We start from the raw sequence: 20,033 nt of genomic DNA, 5'->3' as shown, positions 1-20,033 counted from the left end.
AGGAGGAAAGGAGAGAAGAAGCGAGGCAGAGAAGCACAGTCAAGGTTTACAGAGCGTCCCCATAAGGAAAGTCCAAAACAAAATCAAGCAACAACCAAATTGGGTCTAGAGATTGGATGGAAACAGGGTGGTCAGAGAGAATTTCTGGGCCCAGATCTGCTCCTAAATCTAGCCTGCAGATATTTCTGAATATCAAAATTAATGAATCCTCTGAGTATCCAAACAGACCAAAAATAAATTAATAGCAAGGCTACTCTTATCAACAGAGGAGCTACTTCTTATTGGCAGAAGATTTCCCAGGTGACATTAAAGCCAAAAGACAAGGCAGCTAAGTCCATAGGTTTCTGAGGCAGAAACAGTCTATGCCCAGCCAACATCACTCATATGTAAAGACACCAGAAGAATATTCCCAATATTGAAAGGGTCAGAAATACAATCCTAAGTATCTGTCTCAATTAAAACACTTTAAGAGGTGCTCAACTTTACCAAGAGGTGAATCAAAATTAAAAGCAAGTAATGCAGGAAGAAGTGACTGACAAGGCCACTTTGAACTGTTGCTGAATATTTGACAGGAGTTAAAATCAGAGTAAATTTCATGATTACCGTGCATCGGTTAAAACTGCAAACACCTTGAAAGGAGTTTTTGCACTGAAGGAGCTATCCCTTTAGTATGAGGACACAGAATCTATGTGCAGCTGTGTCCCTGGACCGCATTTCAATGGTAATAATAGTTACACCTTTATTATGGACACAACTCCACGAGGGGCTGGCATTCACAGAGCCCCCAGGTGAAAGGCCTGTGTCCAGGGCTGCCCAGAGCCCTTGGCTCTCTCTGCAGTTGGCATATGTCTTACACAAAACCAGTCGCCTCGCCTCAGGTGGTTTGGAAAACTCTTCCCCACTGCTGGTAACAGCTGACTTCACATGGGCTGTGACTTAATTAACACAGCACTTGATTTCGGTTTCTTATTAAATGCAGCAGTGGCAGCGGAGGCAGCACTGTGCCCTTGCTGGGGCACTGGCTGCCTTGCTCTGCCCCGCCCAGGCTGGATCCCAGCTCAGGCCTGAGAGTAGCTGGTACTCTTGCCAGGGTGGAAATGGGGGCCTGTGCTGTGGCCCCAGTCTGGTGTGGCCTCCTGGTTGCTCAACTGTCTGAAGGCTCACAGACACTGGCTCCCTGTAGGCAAGATTCCCAAGATCACAGAATCCAGGGAGGCAAGCTCGGTAAACAGCAGTCTCACGCCCCGAGGGGTGGGGATAAGCACATCACCAGCGGAAGCCTGAGTCACACGGGCTTGCGTGTGCACCCACCCAGGTCACACTGCTCATGTGCTGCATTTTCTGGATTATAAGAGGCTATCGTTGGGGACACAGTGGAAACAGTGGCTGATTTTATTTTTGGGGGCTCCCAAATCACTGCAGATGGTGACTGCAGCCATGAAGTTAAAAGACAGTTACTCCTTAGAAGGAAGGTTATGACCAACCTAGACAGCATATTAAAAAGCATAGACATTGCTTTGCCAACAAAGGTCCATCTCATCAAGGCTCTGATTTTTCCAGTAGTCAGGTATGGATGTGAGAGTTGGATCATAAAGAAAGCTGAACACCGAAGAATTGATGCTTTTGAACTGTGGTATTGGAAAAGACTCTTGAGAGTCCCTTGGACTGCAAGGAGATCCAATCAGTCCATCCTAAAGGAGATCAGTCCTGAGTTTTCATTGGAAGGACTGATGTTGAAGCTGAAACTCCAATACTTTGGCCACCTGATGCGAAGAGCTGACTCATTTGAAAAGACCCTGATGCTGGGAAAGATAGAGGGCAGGAGGAGAAGGGGATGACAGAGGATGAGTTGGCTGGATGGCATCACCAGCTCAATGGACATAGGTTTGGATGGACTCCGGGAGTTGGTGATGGACAGGGAGGTCTGGTGTGCTGTGGTCCATGGGGTTGTGAAGAGTCAGACATGACTAAGTGACTGAACTGAACTGAACTGATCGTTGTAATAACAGGTTTGAGGCAGAAAAACAAACACAGCAACAGTAGAGGTAGACATCAATTCTAAGACCAGCCTAATAAAGTTTAATAAGACTTAATAAGATTTAACTGTGAAAAGAATAAAGGAAACCTTATTCCTAGGAATCAGAATATGCCACACTGCCATTCTTAAGGTGTCCACACCCCTCTGCACAGTGCCCAGTGGGCAGGCTACAGCCCAAAGAATGCTGTACCTGTTTTCCATCAGACCACAGCGGGAGTGCATAGGCACCCGATCTCCACACCAAAGCCATTCTGGTCCAGTCACGGATCCAGTGTGTCACTGTGGCTCAGTCATGTAATAGCTCAGAGGCAGACTTTGTTTCATCCAGAACAAGAGTGTGCACTTTCCTCTGACTCTTGCATGTGCTCCTGCTCTGGAGATACTGGACATACTCATGTCCCTGCTCTCCAGATAAGTGAGAAAGCCTTCGCTGCCTGGATTCTGCACCTTTCTACCTTTCTTCCGCTTTTCCACTCTGGGATCCATGCTGGGGATGGGGGCTGGAAGTCTAGGGCCGCTGAGAATGTAGGGAGGCTCCTTTCCTTGTCACTATACAGAGGTGAAGCAAAAGTCTTTTGAGAAGAAACGAGTCTGCTCCCAGCAGGCAGAGTGGAATGGAGGGAGAAGCCTGACTCCAGGAAGATAACCAGATCATTCCTATGGAGGTCTGCACAGGCCCCAGGACTCCCAGATAGGAGCCATGCACATTGCCCCCAGAGGTAGCTGTTGTATTCATTCGCTAGAGACTACAGTTTCTTTTTTATGATAAGGGAAAAGCAGAGTCAGGCGGTTCTTTGGCTGGTTCCAAGGCTTGGACTAGCAGTGACCCACTAGAAGAGGCAGTTCAAAGTCGGAAGCAGAAACCAATTCACAAGCATCATGGAGATTTCAACTTGGATGAGCCACTGTGTCCCACGTAGAGTTGAGCCCAGAAGAACCAGGAGTCACATCAGAGATCAGTGCTGGACTCACAAGAACTCAAGCTAATATGGCTGCGTTGGTGCCACGTAAAAGCAAATGAAATTGCCTTTGATCGTCTCACACTGGTTTAGACCGTCTCAGACCAGTTTGGGCTGGTTGCCATTGGACCAAACTGGCTAGAATAAGCTCAGACCCGCGTGACTAGCTTCAAAATGGCTTTAACCCAATTGGTTGGCAGCACACCAGTCTCATCTGGCTCACGCCATTTGAAATGCTTTGACACAGTCCAGACTGTCTTGAATTAGCTTAAACCAGAGAGGGGCAGCTTGCACCAGTTCAGGCTGCCTCAGATGAGACCTGGTTGACAGCGGGAGGAAGACAGGAACAAGGACGATTGATCCTCTTCATGGCAACCGCCCTGAGCTAGGGGCTTTGCCCACATTTCCTCCTTTAGTCTCAATGGCTCAGTGAGATGTGCGTAATTAACCCTCATTTCCAGAGTAAAATAATATGCAGAAATAAAATAAAATAACTGTGGGATGTAAATCTCACAGTTCGATGTTTCTATTTCAGTCTGCCTTGTCTCTCTGTGAGAAGACCCTTTGGAACAGGTAGAGATGGGGCTGTACTTGGTGAGACAGAAGGGGCGAGGGGAAACTTCTGAAGCACCCAGAGCTCCCAGGGTGGAAAGTCATCATGGGAGGCAGCGCCATCATGGTCAGCGGGCTCATCACTCCACGTGGATTGATGCTGGACAGCTGGATGGGATTCCTGGCCTGGGGAACAGCTCAGGGGCCGTTTGTCCTCCAAACCAAACTTACTTAAAATGCCTGTTGCCTGAGAAAGACTCAGGGGAAGCACGCTTGTTATTTTTGAGTTAATTTCCAGGGAGGGGGGTTATATAATGTCTAGACAATCCATGCCTTCAAGGAAAGAGAGGACTGCGCCAAGAAACAAGACAGGAGGGGTGTGCTGCCAGTTGGAGAGAGAGCCTTGACATTGCCTATGTACCTACCCAGGGCCTAGATGATTGCTTTAGGTCTGACTCAGTAGCCTTTTGTCTTGGGGTCAAGGTCATCTGAGTCATTGTAAGGAGTGAACTTGCTGGTGAAGTCAGACTAAAATACACAATTCCTGGGACGCTCATGCTTTTCCTTTGGTGAACCTTGGCGTCAGAGTGAGTCCCTGAAAGCTCAGCAGCCTGTTACCCTCCATGGCCATGTCTTCCTATCTGTAGGACCCTTAAAAAGGCCTCCATCAAGAGAGACCCTAAGCTTGGATGCTGTGCTGTGTTCTCTTTGGAGTTGGCTGAGCCAGCTATCTGCAACTGGGATACCCATGGCTCTCCCCAGTCAAACCTCATGCCCCTGGATAACCTTAATTCAAGATCCCGGTGGTAGAGTTAGAGGGAAAGAGAGAGAAAAGCACACCAGCCTCCCATGAGGCACTTTGTCCCAGCTGTTCCGCGTGTCTTGACACTAGCATCCCCTCAGGGTCATACTGGCCTGCTTCCAGCCTGCATTGGACTGCCAGGTAAAATATAGGATGTCCAGCTAAATTTAAATCTCAGATAAACAGAAAATAATTTTTTAGCATAAACCATTGTTTATCTGAAGTTCAAATTTACCTGGGCATCCTGTATTTTTATTTGTGAAATCTGGCAACCCTAAGCTGGCATGACGTTCTGTTAATTTATGGGTAGGCAAATTTGTGAGTTTCCTTCTTCAGTTTAGCTGTTCATTTCAGTATTAGAAATAATTTGTTTGTCCTTTTAAGCCTTCAGACTTGTACTTAGCATAGTTTTATGCATTCTGACGTCACAAGTGATATTCTTTTCATTCTTCCTTCTTTGTGTTTATTTTTCTAGCCTTTGCCCACCTACCTTACCTGCAAGGAGGTCTTCAAGCTTCCTGTTTCTCCTTTCCCACTAAAACTTATTTATGTTGAGTATGTTCCCCCCACATCTCATTCCTTATTTTTCAGTTTTTTTGGTGAGACCGTTGGGTAGACATGGCAGTGTGTCTGTGAAGTAGCTTGCCTCAGCTGGATGGTCCAGAGTCGTGGAACCAGTGGCCAGTGAGAATACGGGCTCAAGGCTGGATTTCTAGTAGGGGGGTCCCTGCCTCGTCCAAGCCTAGCTCTTAGCCTGAAGATCTAGCCCTGTGTGTGTGTGTGTGTGTGCGTGTGTGTGTGTGCACGCGTGTGTACGGATCAGGGACGCTCACCTGCAGAGAGCAGAAGGCCTGGGTGAAGGGTGGCATCCGGACCAGGTAGGAGGCGACAATGATGGCCGAGGAGTAGTGGGTGCAGAAGTGGCACTGGACGGTCATGTCTCCTGCAACGAAAGCACAGCCTGGGTTGCATCCCCGCCCGCGGCCTGCCCACCCCTCCCATCTCACCCAAAAGCTTGAGTATCCGTCCTGCACATCGCGGGGGTCCTGGGAGGTGGGCAGGGGCCTTCAGGGCAGTGTGGGATGCAGAAGAGCTCCTCAGCCTGCCGAGAACCTGCTCACCAAAGGCAGGGCTTCGGGGCCGAGGGAGCCTTCTGAAACGTGCTGCCTCCGGTGCACGAGGCATTCATTCATGGCTCGTGGGTAGATGTTCCTTATTTTAGTAGCTTCATGTTTTATTTCAAAGTGTTTGAGAAAACCAGTATAGCTGGCATCAAATATATGACAGAAAATTTTCTCTTTAAAATACATCCATTGACGTTTAAAAGGTGAACAGATCTAAAGAAACACAGCAAGGTGCTAAGAGTGCAGCTGGCGTGTGAAGGTGGCAAAGACTGTAAAGGGAATGCAGGGATGAGCCGCATTTGGGAACCAGGTTCAAGAACCAGATGAATGCAGGCTCTGCATTTAGAGGCTGTGACCTGGAGTGAGTTGCCTGAAGTCTGAGTTCCAATTTCCTTCTCTTTACAATGGACCATTGTACGTGCGCTTGCAGGCTGGTCTGCACCCGCACACAGAAGGGCTGAGCGGATGTCATTTCCCTGCGCCCGGGAATGGAGGTGTTTTAGCACTTAGCACCACAGTTCTCAGTCCTGACTTCCTGTTGGAATCACCTGGAGTGCACCCCATCACAGACTTATTTAAATCATGATTTCCAGGGGTGGGACCTGGACATGAACATTTTTAAGGAGCTTCTCGGGTGATTCTCACGGGCAACCAGGGTGCAGACCGCTGGATTTGGGAGTTCTCTGTCCAAATGCAATTGTCTATAGGCTAGATGACACTTAAATCATGATCAACTCTCACTTCAAGGCATTCAGATAAAGAGCATTGCAGAAAAAAATCAAGCTGGGATCTACTCACCTTCAGTCTTCTCAACCTCTTTAAACCTCTGGATGAATTTCAGCTTCCTTTCCTTGGTCTGAGCTCCCATGGGCTTAGAAAGATCGCGGAAAGTCTTGGGATTCATCAGGTTCAGTGTCTAGAAGGTGAATGTGCAACTGGAGTTAACTCCCTTGGACCCTCTTGTGCCCCCGCGAGACTGCAGGAGCCACGGTCTTCAGTTTTATGGTTCTCTTTATTGGTTTATTGTCGTTCGGTCTGACCCCCCTCCTCTGGTTATTAGCAGGCCTGGTAGGGTTTTATGGCCCCACAGCCAGTGATCCACAAAGACTTAATAGGGGAGAGATGGAAAATGAGAGGAGGGGAAGATTGATTTCACACTGAACTCTTCCAAGTTGACCCAAATCAGAACATTGCCACCAGTTACCCAAGAGACTTTCAAAAGAGTTCCTGTTATCAATGGATACTTGGCTTCTGCCCTCGCTGAGCAGTTTGCAGTTCAGGGTTCTTGCTGAGAACTCAAACGGATTTTGTAGGCAGTCAGAAGTCGTCCGTTTGGGGAGGAAATGAGAGCAACGTCCTCATGTTTTGGGAGGCACCTCCCTTCGGGGGTGGTGAAAGCAGTCTTGGCGCCCCTTCCCCTGCCCTTGGAATACACAACAGTAGCACGGTGAAGAGTTTTCAGGGCTGGGTGTCCTCTGGGTTTGCATGTCTTTATAGAAGGAGACGTTTCTTTATACGCCTCTTCCTTTCCACTAGTAGTGAACCACCAGTCTTTCTGGGGAGGCAGGGCCTGGCACCATGGCTGGTGAGAAAAGGGGGCGGAGTGAAGCTCCTGAGACCCCTTGAGTGACAGCACCATGGAAACCTGCTCAGCCACAGCCGACGCTGCCAGGGCAGAATGGGGCTTCCCCATTGCCACATCTCCAAATTCTCCAAAAGATATTGGAATACCAGCTTTTTAGAAGAAACCTCCCAATTTTTAAACACTGATCAGAAATTAAATATTAATACAGGATATGGGCTAAACAAAATGGGCTGGGGACCCACCCATTTGTGATATGTGAGTTGAAGCTAAGATTGGCAAGTTTCCTTTCTGAAACACCTTGGTCCCAGATGATGGAGCAATGAGAAGCAATGTATGTATGGCTTGTGAGAAAAGGTTTGCTGTGTTGTGTCTCAAGTTGGGATGGGAGCTCACAAAAGACTGAGGCCCCTTTCCCAAATTCTGGGGGTGAGCTGTCTAAACAGCTCGAGGCAGCAGTGGCCAGGGCTTATCTGTACTGGACCCAGGCACCTCCGGTCATTTACATACACAGCCTCTATTCTCCTTATGGCCAGAGCCAGGCGATCAGGACACTGCTCCATAGCCTGGTTGCCCCCCAGTGGCATCACCTTGGCCAAGCTTGTCACTTTTCTGCTCCTCCCTCCTCTGCCTGCTGAGGTCCAGGGACAGAGGGCAAAAGAGCAATGGCCCAGTCTTGCCATCAGCCTCCATTAGGGCTACATGTCTCGGTCCAGATCCAGGGTGATATCATTACCTCCACATACCGTCATCTCAGTTATGAAGTCAGGTTACAGCGGAGGAGTCTGTTCTCATTGGGTCTCTGTGTCTCTCGTTCTCTCCCCCTCCCTCCCACTCCCTCTCTACATGTTGGTTCTAGGAACACATCGTATGGGCCTCTTCGCTTGATGGAACAGTGTTGGCCCTTGGCAGTATCTCAGCAGATGGGTATCTCTTGCCTTCATGGTAGCAGTGAGCCAGGAAACCCTCTGGGGCATGTGTCAGCTACTGTCCTAGTCATGGGGGGCTGGGACAGGAACCCAGGCACCCAGACTCCAAAGGCCAGGTGAGGGCCAGGCCAAGGTGGGAGCAGCCCTCAGGCCCAGGTGGACTGAGCCCGTTGCAGAGGCTCTGCATGACTTCAGGTGCTCTGGTCATCAGGGTCAAAAAGTCACAGGACACCTGCACAGCATCCACGTGAACACATACCTGTGAGGTGTAGTCGGCCAGGACCCAGGGGAACACCGGGTACTGCATGTAGTCATTGTAGGTCCTCCCAGCCAGGGTGTTGAGGTACATGAGGTACTCGAAGTTGCTGATGTCTCTTTTCTGCCAGAAGAGACAAAGGGGGGATAAAGCCAACATGGCTGGTTTCCTCCTGAGAACCACAGGGGTCTATCTCCCAGACCTGCGCAGGAGCCCGGAGCTCTGCAGGTGGAGCAAGGCGCATCGCCGCGCCGCTCCCAGCGAACCTTGCGCCTGGAGCCAGGGCAACTCGGGGCATCCACGCTGATTCCAAGATGAGCTGAAGCAAATACAGTCAGGAAGCGAAGCTGACTCGGAAAAAAACGCAGCTCCAAGGTTCAGGCCAAGGCTAAAGCATTCTTTTGTGTTAACTGTTGGGTGATACTCAAAAATTGATTCAAATAATAGCACAAATACCAGACCTTCTTACTGCTGACTGCTTTGCGATTGAAAATATAAGCTGGGGTTTCTTTGCAGTCACCAGGAAAGAGGCCCTCACCAACAGGCTCAATGATCTGCTCTCTTGGGAACTTGAACTTTCTTTCTTCCAACTCTGCCAGTTAGGATACTCTGGGCTCTTAGGGCCCTCCGTTTCAAGATGTATAGTCATGAATGGAGTCTGTTTCAAGATGTATAGTCATGAATGGAGTCAGGGACTATATTTGGGAAAAATTCGCCAAAGCCACCTGGCTAATGAGCAGCCAGTAGAGACATCTCTGATGGGACCTGCATGCTGTGGTCTTTCCTTTCCTTGGCCTGCTCCTTGGGAAAGGATTCTGGACATGAGTGACCAAGATTTACTTTCCTGTTGCCATGGGCTCTGTATGACTGTCTTTCTTGGGGTCCTTTCCTTCCACTGAGAACCCGAGGCACAGTGTCAGTTCATCCAGGCTGGGAGCCACATATGACCTCCCAGGAAGTGAAGTGAATGCTGTGCCTTCCTGAGTTCTGTGTTCATTTATACATATGTGTACACCTCCATGGATGGAGCGTGTGTGTGCACACAGGGCTTATGTACGTGCACACACACTCTCACACTAACTCCCTAGCTCTGACTCAAGAGTCACCTTTTGTCACTGAGATCTTTTCAGGAAAATACTCGAGACATTTTAACAAATTAATAAAACAAGATCCCTCCTGATTCACCGGCGTGCTTTCTCTCTTTATCCCCGGGGCCTAAGCTATTTGCTGATTTGCTTTCTTGAGGGTTTCCCTGAACCCACAGTGTTCTGAGGGGTCACTGTACCTGCCACTTCTGCAGCATGGTCCTGTCGGAGCTGGGGTACCTCCTGTGGGACAGAAAATGAGAGTGGTGACCAAACGTCTCAAGGCACAAATGCAGGGAGGGGTGAACCTTCCTGGGGCTTTGTGGGGTTGGGGCATCCAGAAAGGCCATCAGCTTCCCAGAGCAGCAGGATTATTTCCCAAGCTCTTCTTGCTCCCACACTTTCTTTTTGAAGGCTGGGTTCTTGCCATCCCCCTTGCTATTATATGATTCCAGAATACACTGCTGCCTGAAGCATGCCAGGGCTGTGCAGGAGCAGGTCTGGAGTCTCATGCTCTACACTGGATTCCCCATAACCACAGCTTGGCCTTTGCCCATGTGAACAAAATACATGTGACTACACTACATTATTTGTGAATATAGTATGCCGACACGTGGATGTATGGCTAAAAAGTGCAGATGATACAGAAGGTCATGAGTATAAGACAATATTCTGCAAACTACTCTTCCCACACAAGGAATATCTAGGTAATTTCCAAAAGAGTTTTAGCCATATGGCAGTCTATTTGCTCACACAGTTTAAAAGGAATTGTTCTTGGTATGTGGGATCATCTTATCCATGTGGGTCTCCACCCTGCTCCTAGAGGTGCCCACATTGTCCTGTGGCCACAGTAGCTGGGCAGCCTGGCACAGAGGGATGGAAGCTGGTGGGAGCTTCCCCTGTGCTGGGCTTGGTCCTCACGAATGATGTTTGTGTGATCACCTTTGCACATCAATCTCTGTGATTTATGAGACTTAAATCTTGTAATGATTTCATGATTTGAATCTCTGAATGTATCCACGAGATGCATTTTTGGCAACAGTACTGCTAGGCTACAAACTATGAGAATCAAGTGCGCTGCATATCACCAAACTGTCCTCTTAGAAAGTTGTACCGATTTATATGACCACATATATAATTAAGGAACACAAATCAAACCAAAGAAACACCATCCTAAGCCATGTGGTAGGAAAGAGTGTAAAAGCGTGTCGGATGCAGGGTTGGGGAGGGCATGGGGAAGGAACCTCTCCATGTGACCTGGCAGATTTTCTATAAACAGAAAGCAACTCCCTTGCTGGGATTCACCTCTTCCCCCCAATAGAGAAATCATCATTTCGGTCCATTTTATTCAGGCAAACAGTAACAGCAGCAAATAGACAAAACATGGTCACATTTATTGCATTAGCTTGCAAAGGCTCAGGTGGAGACAAGCTTTTTTACCCAGTCTATAAACCTGAAGCTCCCAGTTTCAGAAAGCTTTGAAGGCTATAAATGACAGAGCCCAGGCTGGAGGCAGTGAAGGTCTCGACCTTGAAAAGAATGTGTTCTGAGCGTTTCTGAGGATGTGGGGCTGAGCCTCAAGGGTGTGGAGTTAGTACAGCAGAACCTGCTGAACTTGGTACTTTATTTTAGAAATCTGACAGTGGACGAGGAATAGGGGAGCAAAAGTCCAGGAAAAGAGAGGGCCTCTGTTTTTCCTCTTTCAGAAAAAGTTCTAGAATTTTGCCTGTGGTCTTTTGTGACATTGCCATCATGTGGAATGGTGTGCAGAAGATAAAGGCAATTTACCATCCTACCACTCATTTCACCGGCTATGAGCTCCAAGGAAGATCCATCATTTCATTACCATCAAAAAAAGACACCGCTACCAGCAGTACCCTGAAACGCACCTAACCAAAGGTGAGTTCTCTCTGAAAGATTTTTTTCAAAAAATTATGTTCATCTGAAGGCAATTATAGAACTTTTGGAATGGTCTATGTGAATTTTATGAATATTTCGTCATTAAAGTACTTCTTTCAGAATTGATACTATCCCATAATTATAGCATAAGCTGTAGATTAAACAAGATGCCAGAGATCACTCTTGGCTTTCTAAAGCTCATCTAAGGTTGGAGGGAGCCCACATGGGAAAAAGCATCATCTCTGGAGTCACTAGAACCTGGGTTCAAATTCTGCCCCCACCACTTGCTTGCTCTGAACTGCTGTTACTTCATCCTTCGAACACGGCTGACCCAGAGTGCTGGGGGGCAAGTGTGGCCATGGGTCTGGGACAGGCCAGCGCAGGTGTGCGCACGGGGCTCCCTCAGTGGGTATAGTTCTAGTGGATGCTGGTGCTATCCTAGAGCAGGATTGATTCTGTTTTACTCTGGGAGGAAGAAGAGTGTGGCAAATGAATGAAGACTTGCTTCTGGTCAAGACCTGCCTTGTTCTGCCAATACCATTCTGAAAGCTCTTAGAACAATTGTGCCACCTGTGAATCCTCCTGCTCCGTCAACTCAGGGTTTGCCATGGAGTCTATGGGGCAAGAATCCAGGCCTTCAGGCCACCTAGGATGGAGTTGAGAAGAATGGAAGAGTTTAAAGTCATTGAGGCCTAGGTAGGTCATTCTGCTTAATCTGAAGGTGGCCTATCATGGTGGGCTCACAGAGGACATCTTACCAACTCACCCTCACCCCAAGACAGGTGTCTAAACTCCTCTGGAAGACGTCCATAGGTGGGACACTATCTTCAAGTAGAACTTTGTGGCTGGTCAACAGCTAGGCTGGGTTCAAATTCTTTCCCCTTTGGAGGGTGATTTTTACCTGTGCTGCTTCACTTGAATCAAATCTGTGTCTGTGAAGCCCTAGAAGTTGTCGAAGCTTGAGTACTGCTGCCACGTGGTATTGGGGCATTCTCTACCCCAGAACCCCAGTGCCCATGGCTTGCCTCACTGTCTTGCCTTTGACTCCACTCCCTTTAGTCCAGCTCCACCTGATTGGCACCTCCACTCTACCCTGAGCCTGTCTCTCAGAATGAGCCAGAGGCATAGCCCAGGGACTCACATCTCTCCTAGGAGGCTGGTACAGAAACCTGCCAGTGGCCTTCAGAGGGTAGGCTAACCCAGGCCAGAATGGTCTCTGCCAATGGACTCATCTGGCTGGAGGCTACACCCTCTGGCCCAGGAAAGGATGGGATCTGAGGTGTCCCTGCCTGTGCTTCTTCTCACCTCTGGGATTAGGAGGCTATGGCTAGTCCTTAGACACTAAGAAAATAACCAGGGAGAGCCTACTGGGAAGCTGGGCCTCCAGAGCTAAAGTCAGTCAGTCAGTCAGTCAGTTCAGTCGCTCAGTCGTGTCCGACTCTTTGCAACCCCATGAATCGCAGCACGCCAGGCCTCCCTTTCCATCACCAACTCCTGGAGTTCACTCAGACTCATGTCCATCGAATCGGTAATGCCATCCAGCCATCTCATCCTCTGTCATCCCCTTCTCCTCCTGCCCCCAATCCCTCCCAGCATCAGAGTCTTTTCCAATGAGTCAACTCTTCACATGAGGTGGCCAGAGTACTGGAGTTTCAGCTTTAGCATCATTCCTTCCAAAGAAATCCCAGGGCTGATCTCCTTCAGAATGGACTGGTTGGATCTCCTTGCAGTCCAAGGGACTCTCAAGAGTCTTCTCCAACACCACAGTTTAAAAGCATCAATTCTTCGGCACTCAGCTTTCTTCACAGCCCAACTCTCACATCCATACATGACCACTGGAAAAACCATAGCCTTGACTAGACGGAGCTAAAGTAGACATATTTAAAAAGACTGATGCTTCTTGAAATTCTCCTGTATCTTTTCTATTCACAAAAGCAGTTATGAGGCCACAGTGAAATGGGTTAGTGAGTAACTAAAAGGTGTCAAGAAAATACAATCCACAATGAGAAGAAAACTCACTCATCTTGTCAAACTGGAAGTGTGTCTACTAATGGTTTGGGCTGTGTCTCAGGCCAGCATCTTTCGCCTGGGTGTGGCTGTGGAGGAGCATGCTGGGGAAGCAGTCTGTAGGGTGGGCAGAGTTTTCCATGAGAAGCTGAGAGACTGCTAATAGAAACATACTCCCTCCTCATTTTCCTCTCTCAGAAGCAAATTTGGGGTTAGTCTAGTTTTCAAATCTAGATTGTAGGTCAATACTTGCATACTCAATTGCTCAGTTGTGTCCAACTCTGCAACCTCATGGATTGTAGCCCACTAGGCTCCTCTGTCCATGGAATTTTCCAGGCAAGAATACTAGAGTGGGTTGCCATTTCCTACGCCAGGGAATCTTCCTGGCCAGGGATTGAACCTGCATCTCTTGTACCTCCTGCACTGGCAGGCAGATTCTTTACCACTGTGCTTCCCTGTAGGTCAATAGAAATTCAGTAATAGATAGGCATTCTCGGAAAATAGAGATATCCTCCTGAATTAAAGGATATTGACCCCTTTTATTGTAACTTCCTGTCTTAACATGTATAAATCTATTATTAAACAATAATAATATTTATCTAATGCATTAGAAACTGTAAAGACTTTTTGTTTGTTGTCTAATTTTCACAAGGACTCAGTGAGATAGCCACGATCTCTATCTTCAGGTGTGGAAATGGAGATGGGGTAAGAGATGACGTGCAGACTAGGGAATTCCACTAGGGTTTGCTAGAGCCTAGCGCAGGCACCCATGAGTGTCCAGCACACCAGGCTTTGCAGAGCACCTATTGGACCATACCTTTTCCACACCTTGACTCCAGGCCTTGACTCTGAAGACAACTGCTTTCCTCTGAAGGGGAAAAGAAAACAAAAGCAAAACCAACAACAACAACAAAACCCCAAAAGTGACAACAAAAATCTTTGTTCTGGCTGGATCAGAGGGCAGTTACCTGATTGTCAACCTGGGTATATTTGGAGTTAAAAATGAACATTAGCCAAATTACTGAATTATTATTGCACAACTATGCTGTAAGCCTGATGCTGCCGATGCATGAAAAGTCTGGAGGTTTATATAACTTCGAATTACCTCTAGATGCTGAAGCCAAGTGGCTCAAATTTTTACAAAGTTTTACATATCTGCATTTTGAAATGTATTTATCTAAACAAGTGGTACCTAGTCAAGAGTACAAGCTTTTACACAGCAAAGGAAACCGTAAACAAAATGAAAAGACAACCTAAGGAATGGGAAAAAATATTTGCAAACAGTGCAACCAATAAGGGCTTAATTTACAAAATATACAAACAGCTCATACAACTCAACAGCAACAGCAACAAAAAAACCCAAACAACCCAACTGAAAAACGGACAGGAGACATTTTCCCAAAAGAGACATACAGATGGCCATGAAAAGATTCTCAACATCGCTAATTATTAGAGAAGTGAAAATCAAAACTACAGTGAGATACATCACAGCAGTCAGAGTGGCCATCATTAGAAGTCTACAAATAACAAATGCTGGAAAGGGTGTGAAGAAAAGGGAACCCTCTTACACTGTTGGTGGGAATGTAAATTGGTACAGCCACCATGGAAAACAGTAAGGTTCCTCAAAAAACTAAAAATAAGTGTCCATATGATCCAGCAATTCTATTCTTGGGCATATACCCAGACAAAGCTGTAATTCGAAAAGACAGATGGACCCCTATGTTCACAAGCAGCACTATCTGCAATAGCCAAGACAAGGAAACAATCTAAATGTCTATGATAGATGAATGAATAAGGATGTAGTATATATTTTATATCTACACAATGGAATCGTACTTAGCCACAAAAAGAATGTAATAATGCCATTTGCAGCAACATGGATGGACCTAGAGATTATCGTACTAAGTGAAATGTCAGAAAGGGAAAGACAAACACCATAATATCACTCACATATGGAAGCTAAAATATGATCCAAATCAGCATATCTACAAAACAGAAACAGACAATATGGAAAGCAGAGTTTGGCTGCCAAGGTAGGGGTGGTGGGAGCTGGTAGGGAGGGAGGAAGGGGGTTTGGAGTTAGCAGAAGCAAACTATTATGTATGGAATGAATAAGCAGCAAGTTTCCACTGTACAGCTCAGAGAGCTACATTCAATATTCTATGACAAACCATAATGGACAAGAGTGTGAAAAAGAATATATCAATATATGTGTGTTATTTGTTATTGTTTAGTCGCTAAGTCGAGTGCGACTCTCGTGACCCCAGGGACTGTAGCCCTCCAGGCTCCTCTGTCCATAGGATTTCCCAGGCAAGAATACTGGAGTGGGTTGCCATTTCCTTCTCCAGGGGATCTTCCCAACCCAGGGATCAAACCTGTGTCCCTGCATTGGCAGGAAGATTCTTCTACCACTGAGCCACCTGGGCAGCCCTATGCATGTGCATATGTATATGTATGTGTGTGTGTGTACATAACTGATCCACTTTTCTGTACGGAAGAAATTAACACAACATTGTAAATCAACTATAGTTCAATAAAATTTTTAAAAGTTAAAAATTAATGTATTGTTTTAATATATTTTCTCCCTTAAAATATTAATTTTACTTTTGTTTATCTATGTTTTATAACTTTCAGATTACTTATTTTGTAATTTAAATTATATGCTTTTAGAAAATTCTAATTAGAAATGCACTAAGTTTTAGAAGCTCGGGTAACTTCTCATTTTCTAGTCATCTTCATTTGCTTATTATGTTAAATCCATTTATTGTCTAAATTAAATGATCAATTTCATTTTATATTAGTATTCATATTATATTAGTATTTATATTAGTATTAGGATTAATATTAGTATTCACATATTTAAGAAGTTTTGTAGTTAACTATATTTCTAACTTAATGGCTTACCATATTTTTATTTTTTAATTTGAACTTTTTCATTTTCCTTTTTCATACCTTCCAAAATTTTCATTGCTTGGGTTAATTTTGCATTTCAAATGATTTATTTGAAAATTATTTTATTTATTTTTTAATTCAACCTGGGTAATACAGTTAGAGTATTTTTATATTTTTTTTCTATATATGCATTTTCTAATTTTCCTATAATGTTATTTTATTATTTGCAAAATAATTTTAACATTTAACCTTTTTGCCAAATAAATAAACAAACAGATAAGACCAAAAGAGCAGAAAGAAATACTGAGGCACATTACAAGGAAATCAATGATATTTCACGAGCCACAGTAAGATGTCTGTCCCTTCAGAGAGGCAAGTGTGGCTCTTTCCCTTCTGTTAGCAACGTGCACTTTCGGCAGTCACCACGGAAAGCAGCTGTCCTGCACTGTGATCCCCAGGGCACTGCTGGGGGAAACCAGGAGGAAGCCCTCTACAAGCCCCTGGGACCGCAGACCCTGTCCTGGAGACCCTTTTAACCCTGCCTTCCTTGCAGGCTGGCGTCAAGATTATGCTAATCAACGCCGGTCTCTTGTTGCCTGGTGACAAAGTCTCACAGTTGCGGAGGAAGAACCAGGACAACAGGGTAAGCTTTCCTCTGGTTGCACTTCTTTTACTTTAATTCTGCCAAACAACACCTCTTTAAACTCTTTTTCTCTCCTCCTCTAAGCAAGCGACTTTGGAATGTAGGCTTCCCTGGTGTGCTTTATTTACAAACCTCAGATGCCAGCTGATGCATTACATAGCAGGGGAGGAAGCCGGCCCTGAGCCCCAGGCAGGAGGGCACCTTGCTGGCGTCTTAGGCACCTGGGCCATGGACAAGCTTGGGAGGTTAGTGTGGGGACCCGTGGGCCTTTGGGGTCACCTTGACGAGCTTTCAGAGTCTGAGTCCCCTTGAGCGTTGTTTCCTGCTCCACAAGCAGGTGGAGACGAGTGTGTGTACCAGTCCTCACCCGGCCAATCACCCCTCTAAGGAAACCCGCTCAGTCTGGAGGCTGGAGCCTGCGAAGGGACGCTGATGACTGCTGACTGTGCTGGGGTTTAGAGCACAGTCTGTCTTTTGAGAAGTCTAGAGGCAAACCCTTTCTTTGAGTGATCCTGGACCCCGGAACCCACAAACACCTAGTTGAGTCTCAGGCTGGGGTGGGCCGTGCAAGGAGGTATACTCAGCATAGAACACACTAGACTACACTCTTCACGTCCCTATTTCTACCACAGGCAAAGGTAGGTGCTGCTACTTCGACTCTCCGGGAGTTTGGATGAGCCACTTAGCCTCTCTGAGCCTCAGGTGCCATATCTGTCCAGTGGAGATCAAAATCAATACATACATCAGGCAGGTGTAAGAATTAGTTATAGTGTCTGTAAAATGCCTGGCCTGTGTGGAGTAATTTGAAGGAGGCGGTCAATATGATGCTGTTGGGTGAATTTATCAGCATTGTTTGCCACCATAAAGGTGCTAGGAAACCACGTTACCACTCACTGAGCACCGTTTAACATACAATCACTTAGCATACTCATCACCCCAATTTTCACCAAAACCTGAGATTTTCCAACCCATTTTGCAGATTAGTAAACTGAGCTCACGATTAAAATCAGATTGTCAGTGAGGGTAGGGACGGAGCCCAGTTCTACTGGCCCCCAAGCTTCCACATTCCCCTTCAAGGTATCTCACAGCTTCACAGGTAGGCAGGTTTATAGCAAAGACTTTCTCAATGCTGGGGATTGTCCTGCAGCAGATGGGGGTGCCACACGGGGGTGCCTGCCCATGCACACTGCTGGGGTATACCACCCCTCAGCAAGTTCTCACTGGGGCCAAATGGGGCTTGGTGCAGAAAAAATGCAGGTATCATTGGACACTTGAGAACTGCCCCCCCACTCTGGGATCTTGGTTGGGCTGTGCCTCAGAGGAGCTGTCTGTCTTTCTGATAGAGTAACCCAAAGTCTGCCCCTGGGAGGCAGGGATGCCCCCGCAAGGAAGGATGCTGAGCTGCGGGGTCTGAATCAGGTTTCTGCCCAGCTGGAATCCTGGTGTCCTGGCTCCACTGACATCAGTAGTCTGGTCTTGTTCAGCCGTGGCTCCTCTCTGCACCCCGTCCCCCACAGTCCCAACACTCACCCTCATCTCGCCCTTCAGAAGCAGCCACTTTTATAATTCTATTTACAGAAGTGGAGGCTGAAGCTCAGCGAGGCTCCTCAGACTGTCTAGGGTCACAGGACGGCACATGGGGAGCTGGGTGGCAACCCGCGTCGATCTAAGGCCCCTGCACTTTTCTCCCTGCCAAGCTGCTTCTCCGAGCCCAGTTTCTTTATCTGCAAGGGAGGGCCTGGCTGTGAGAAAATGCAACTGTGTCTGTCTGGCAATAGCAGTGCTTAAACCACGTTGATTGAAACTGAATTAGTCGATTGAAACTGAATTAATGCTCACCTCTTGGGGTTTAAAGGTACCAGCACTTGACTTTGGTTCTTTGCTTTCTGGGTGTCAAGGTTGCTGCGTGTACTTTGAACATGTTGGTTGATGAACAAGGCATTTCTAGGCTGTTAAACTAATAATCTTAATATTTTATTTTAATTGTAAGGCACCTATTCCCTTTTGTTCCTTTAACAAATCCAATTAAAACAAAGCACTTTCAGAATTACAAAATAGATGCTATTAAACCAATAAGAAATCATAATCTTTTGCTATTGGGCCATGTGATCCCCTGGGAACTTTTGCTTCAAATAAAAGTTGAATTCTTATTACCCTCCAGGGGAAAGGGGCCCGTTTGACAGATAATGGCTTCCCAGGCAGCCCTTGTGCAGCCCCGCATGGGTGCTGAGGACAAAGAAGTAAATAATATTAGAGGCAGAGGAACATGTAGATGTGTAATATGAAATCCTTAGCACTGCATTGATCAAATTAACCAGATAATCACCAAATGAAGTGAACCTTCCATACAGACACTCTGTCTGCTGCAGCTCTGATGTCATAGGAGGAACATCCCGCCCAGAAGCCCTGGATTAAGTTGAGTGGTGTGAGCTTGGATAAACTGCTCTACGCCCACCTCACCCCCAGGTCCTTTATCTTTGGGTAGCAGGAATATTCCTACCTCAGAAAGTCATGAGGGCTAAAGAAATGGCAAATCGGAGGGCACTTGCTTCGTGGTGTGAAGGGCCTCTAAAGGCTGGGTGTGCGTGGGAGGGTGTGTGTGCTGGGGGCCGTGGAGGGGCGGACAGCATCGTGGGCCCGACAAAGACTGCAGTTTGGGACTCGCGGAAGTGCACCTTCCAAGTGTTTGCTTTTCAGGTGAGGCCACGCCATGAAATGCACTTCTGGCGACCGCACACAGTGTCTCAGAGCCCTGCACAGCAGGCAGACACCCTTCCACCCCTGCCCAGGGCAGCAGAGGGCCAGCTTCTCTGGTGGGCATGTGGGAATGCAGTGGGTTAGTGTTCTGAGCCCATGCTGGATGAAAAACGGAACCTTTAAGGAGGCCCACCCACATCACGGGAGCCCAGGGGTACAAGAGGAACTCAGGAACAATAGATTTCTGTTTCCATCATCACTCTCTTGTCCTTATTTTTTTTTAAGAGGTCAAATTATTTCAGTTTATTTTTATACAACATGTTATGGGTATGTTGGTAAAATTCTAAGAAGATACACAAGTAGAACAGTAACATACAATCATTTTTAAAATTTCTAATGCATGTTTTCCTCTTTTTTTTTTTTTTTTTTTAAAAAGGATACGTATAAAATTTATTTCGACTTCCCTGGTGGCTTAGATGGTAAAGCGTCTGCCCACAATGTGGGAGACCCGGGTTCAATCCCTGGGTTGGGAAGATCTCCTGGAGAAGGAAATGGCAACCCACTCCAG

The 20,033-nt window shown here is 46.7% G+C and overlaps 1 protein-coding gene across 1 annotated transcript in view; it reads right to left on the bottom strand.

Annotated features, from left to right (window-relative positions):
- Positions 1 to 20,033, bottom strand: part of WDFY4 (WDFY family member 4) — a 248,721-nt gene that overhangs the window by 25,271 nt on the left and 203,417 nt on the right. The window contains exons 48-51 of the mRNA XM_055538375.1: positions 9,528 to 9,570; positions 8,246 to 8,365; positions 6,274 to 6,391; positions 5,185 to 5,294 (exon numbers count right to left, since the gene is read on the bottom strand). Of these exons, the coding sequence (XP_055394350.1) occupies positions 5,185 to 5,294; positions 6,274 to 6,391; positions 8,246 to 8,365; positions 9,528 to 9,570 (391 nt within the window). The remainder of the gene's footprint in view (positions 1 to 5,184; positions 5,295 to 6,273; positions 6,392 to 8,245; positions 8,366 to 9,527; positions 9,571 to 20,033) is intronic.

Source organism: Bubalus kerabau, chromosome 1, assembly GCF_029407905.1.
Source record: "Bubalus kerabau isolate K-KA32 ecotype Philippines breed swamp buffalo chromosome 1, PCC_UOA_SB_1v2, whole genome shotgun sequence".
Classification (NCBI taxonomy): domain Eukaryota; kingdom Metazoa; phylum Chordata; class Mammalia; order Artiodactyla; family Bovidae; genus Bubalus; species Bubalus kerabau.
The sequence above is the reverse complement of the archived record's forward strand: the minus strand, read 5'-3'. Positions and strand labels throughout refer to the sequence as shown.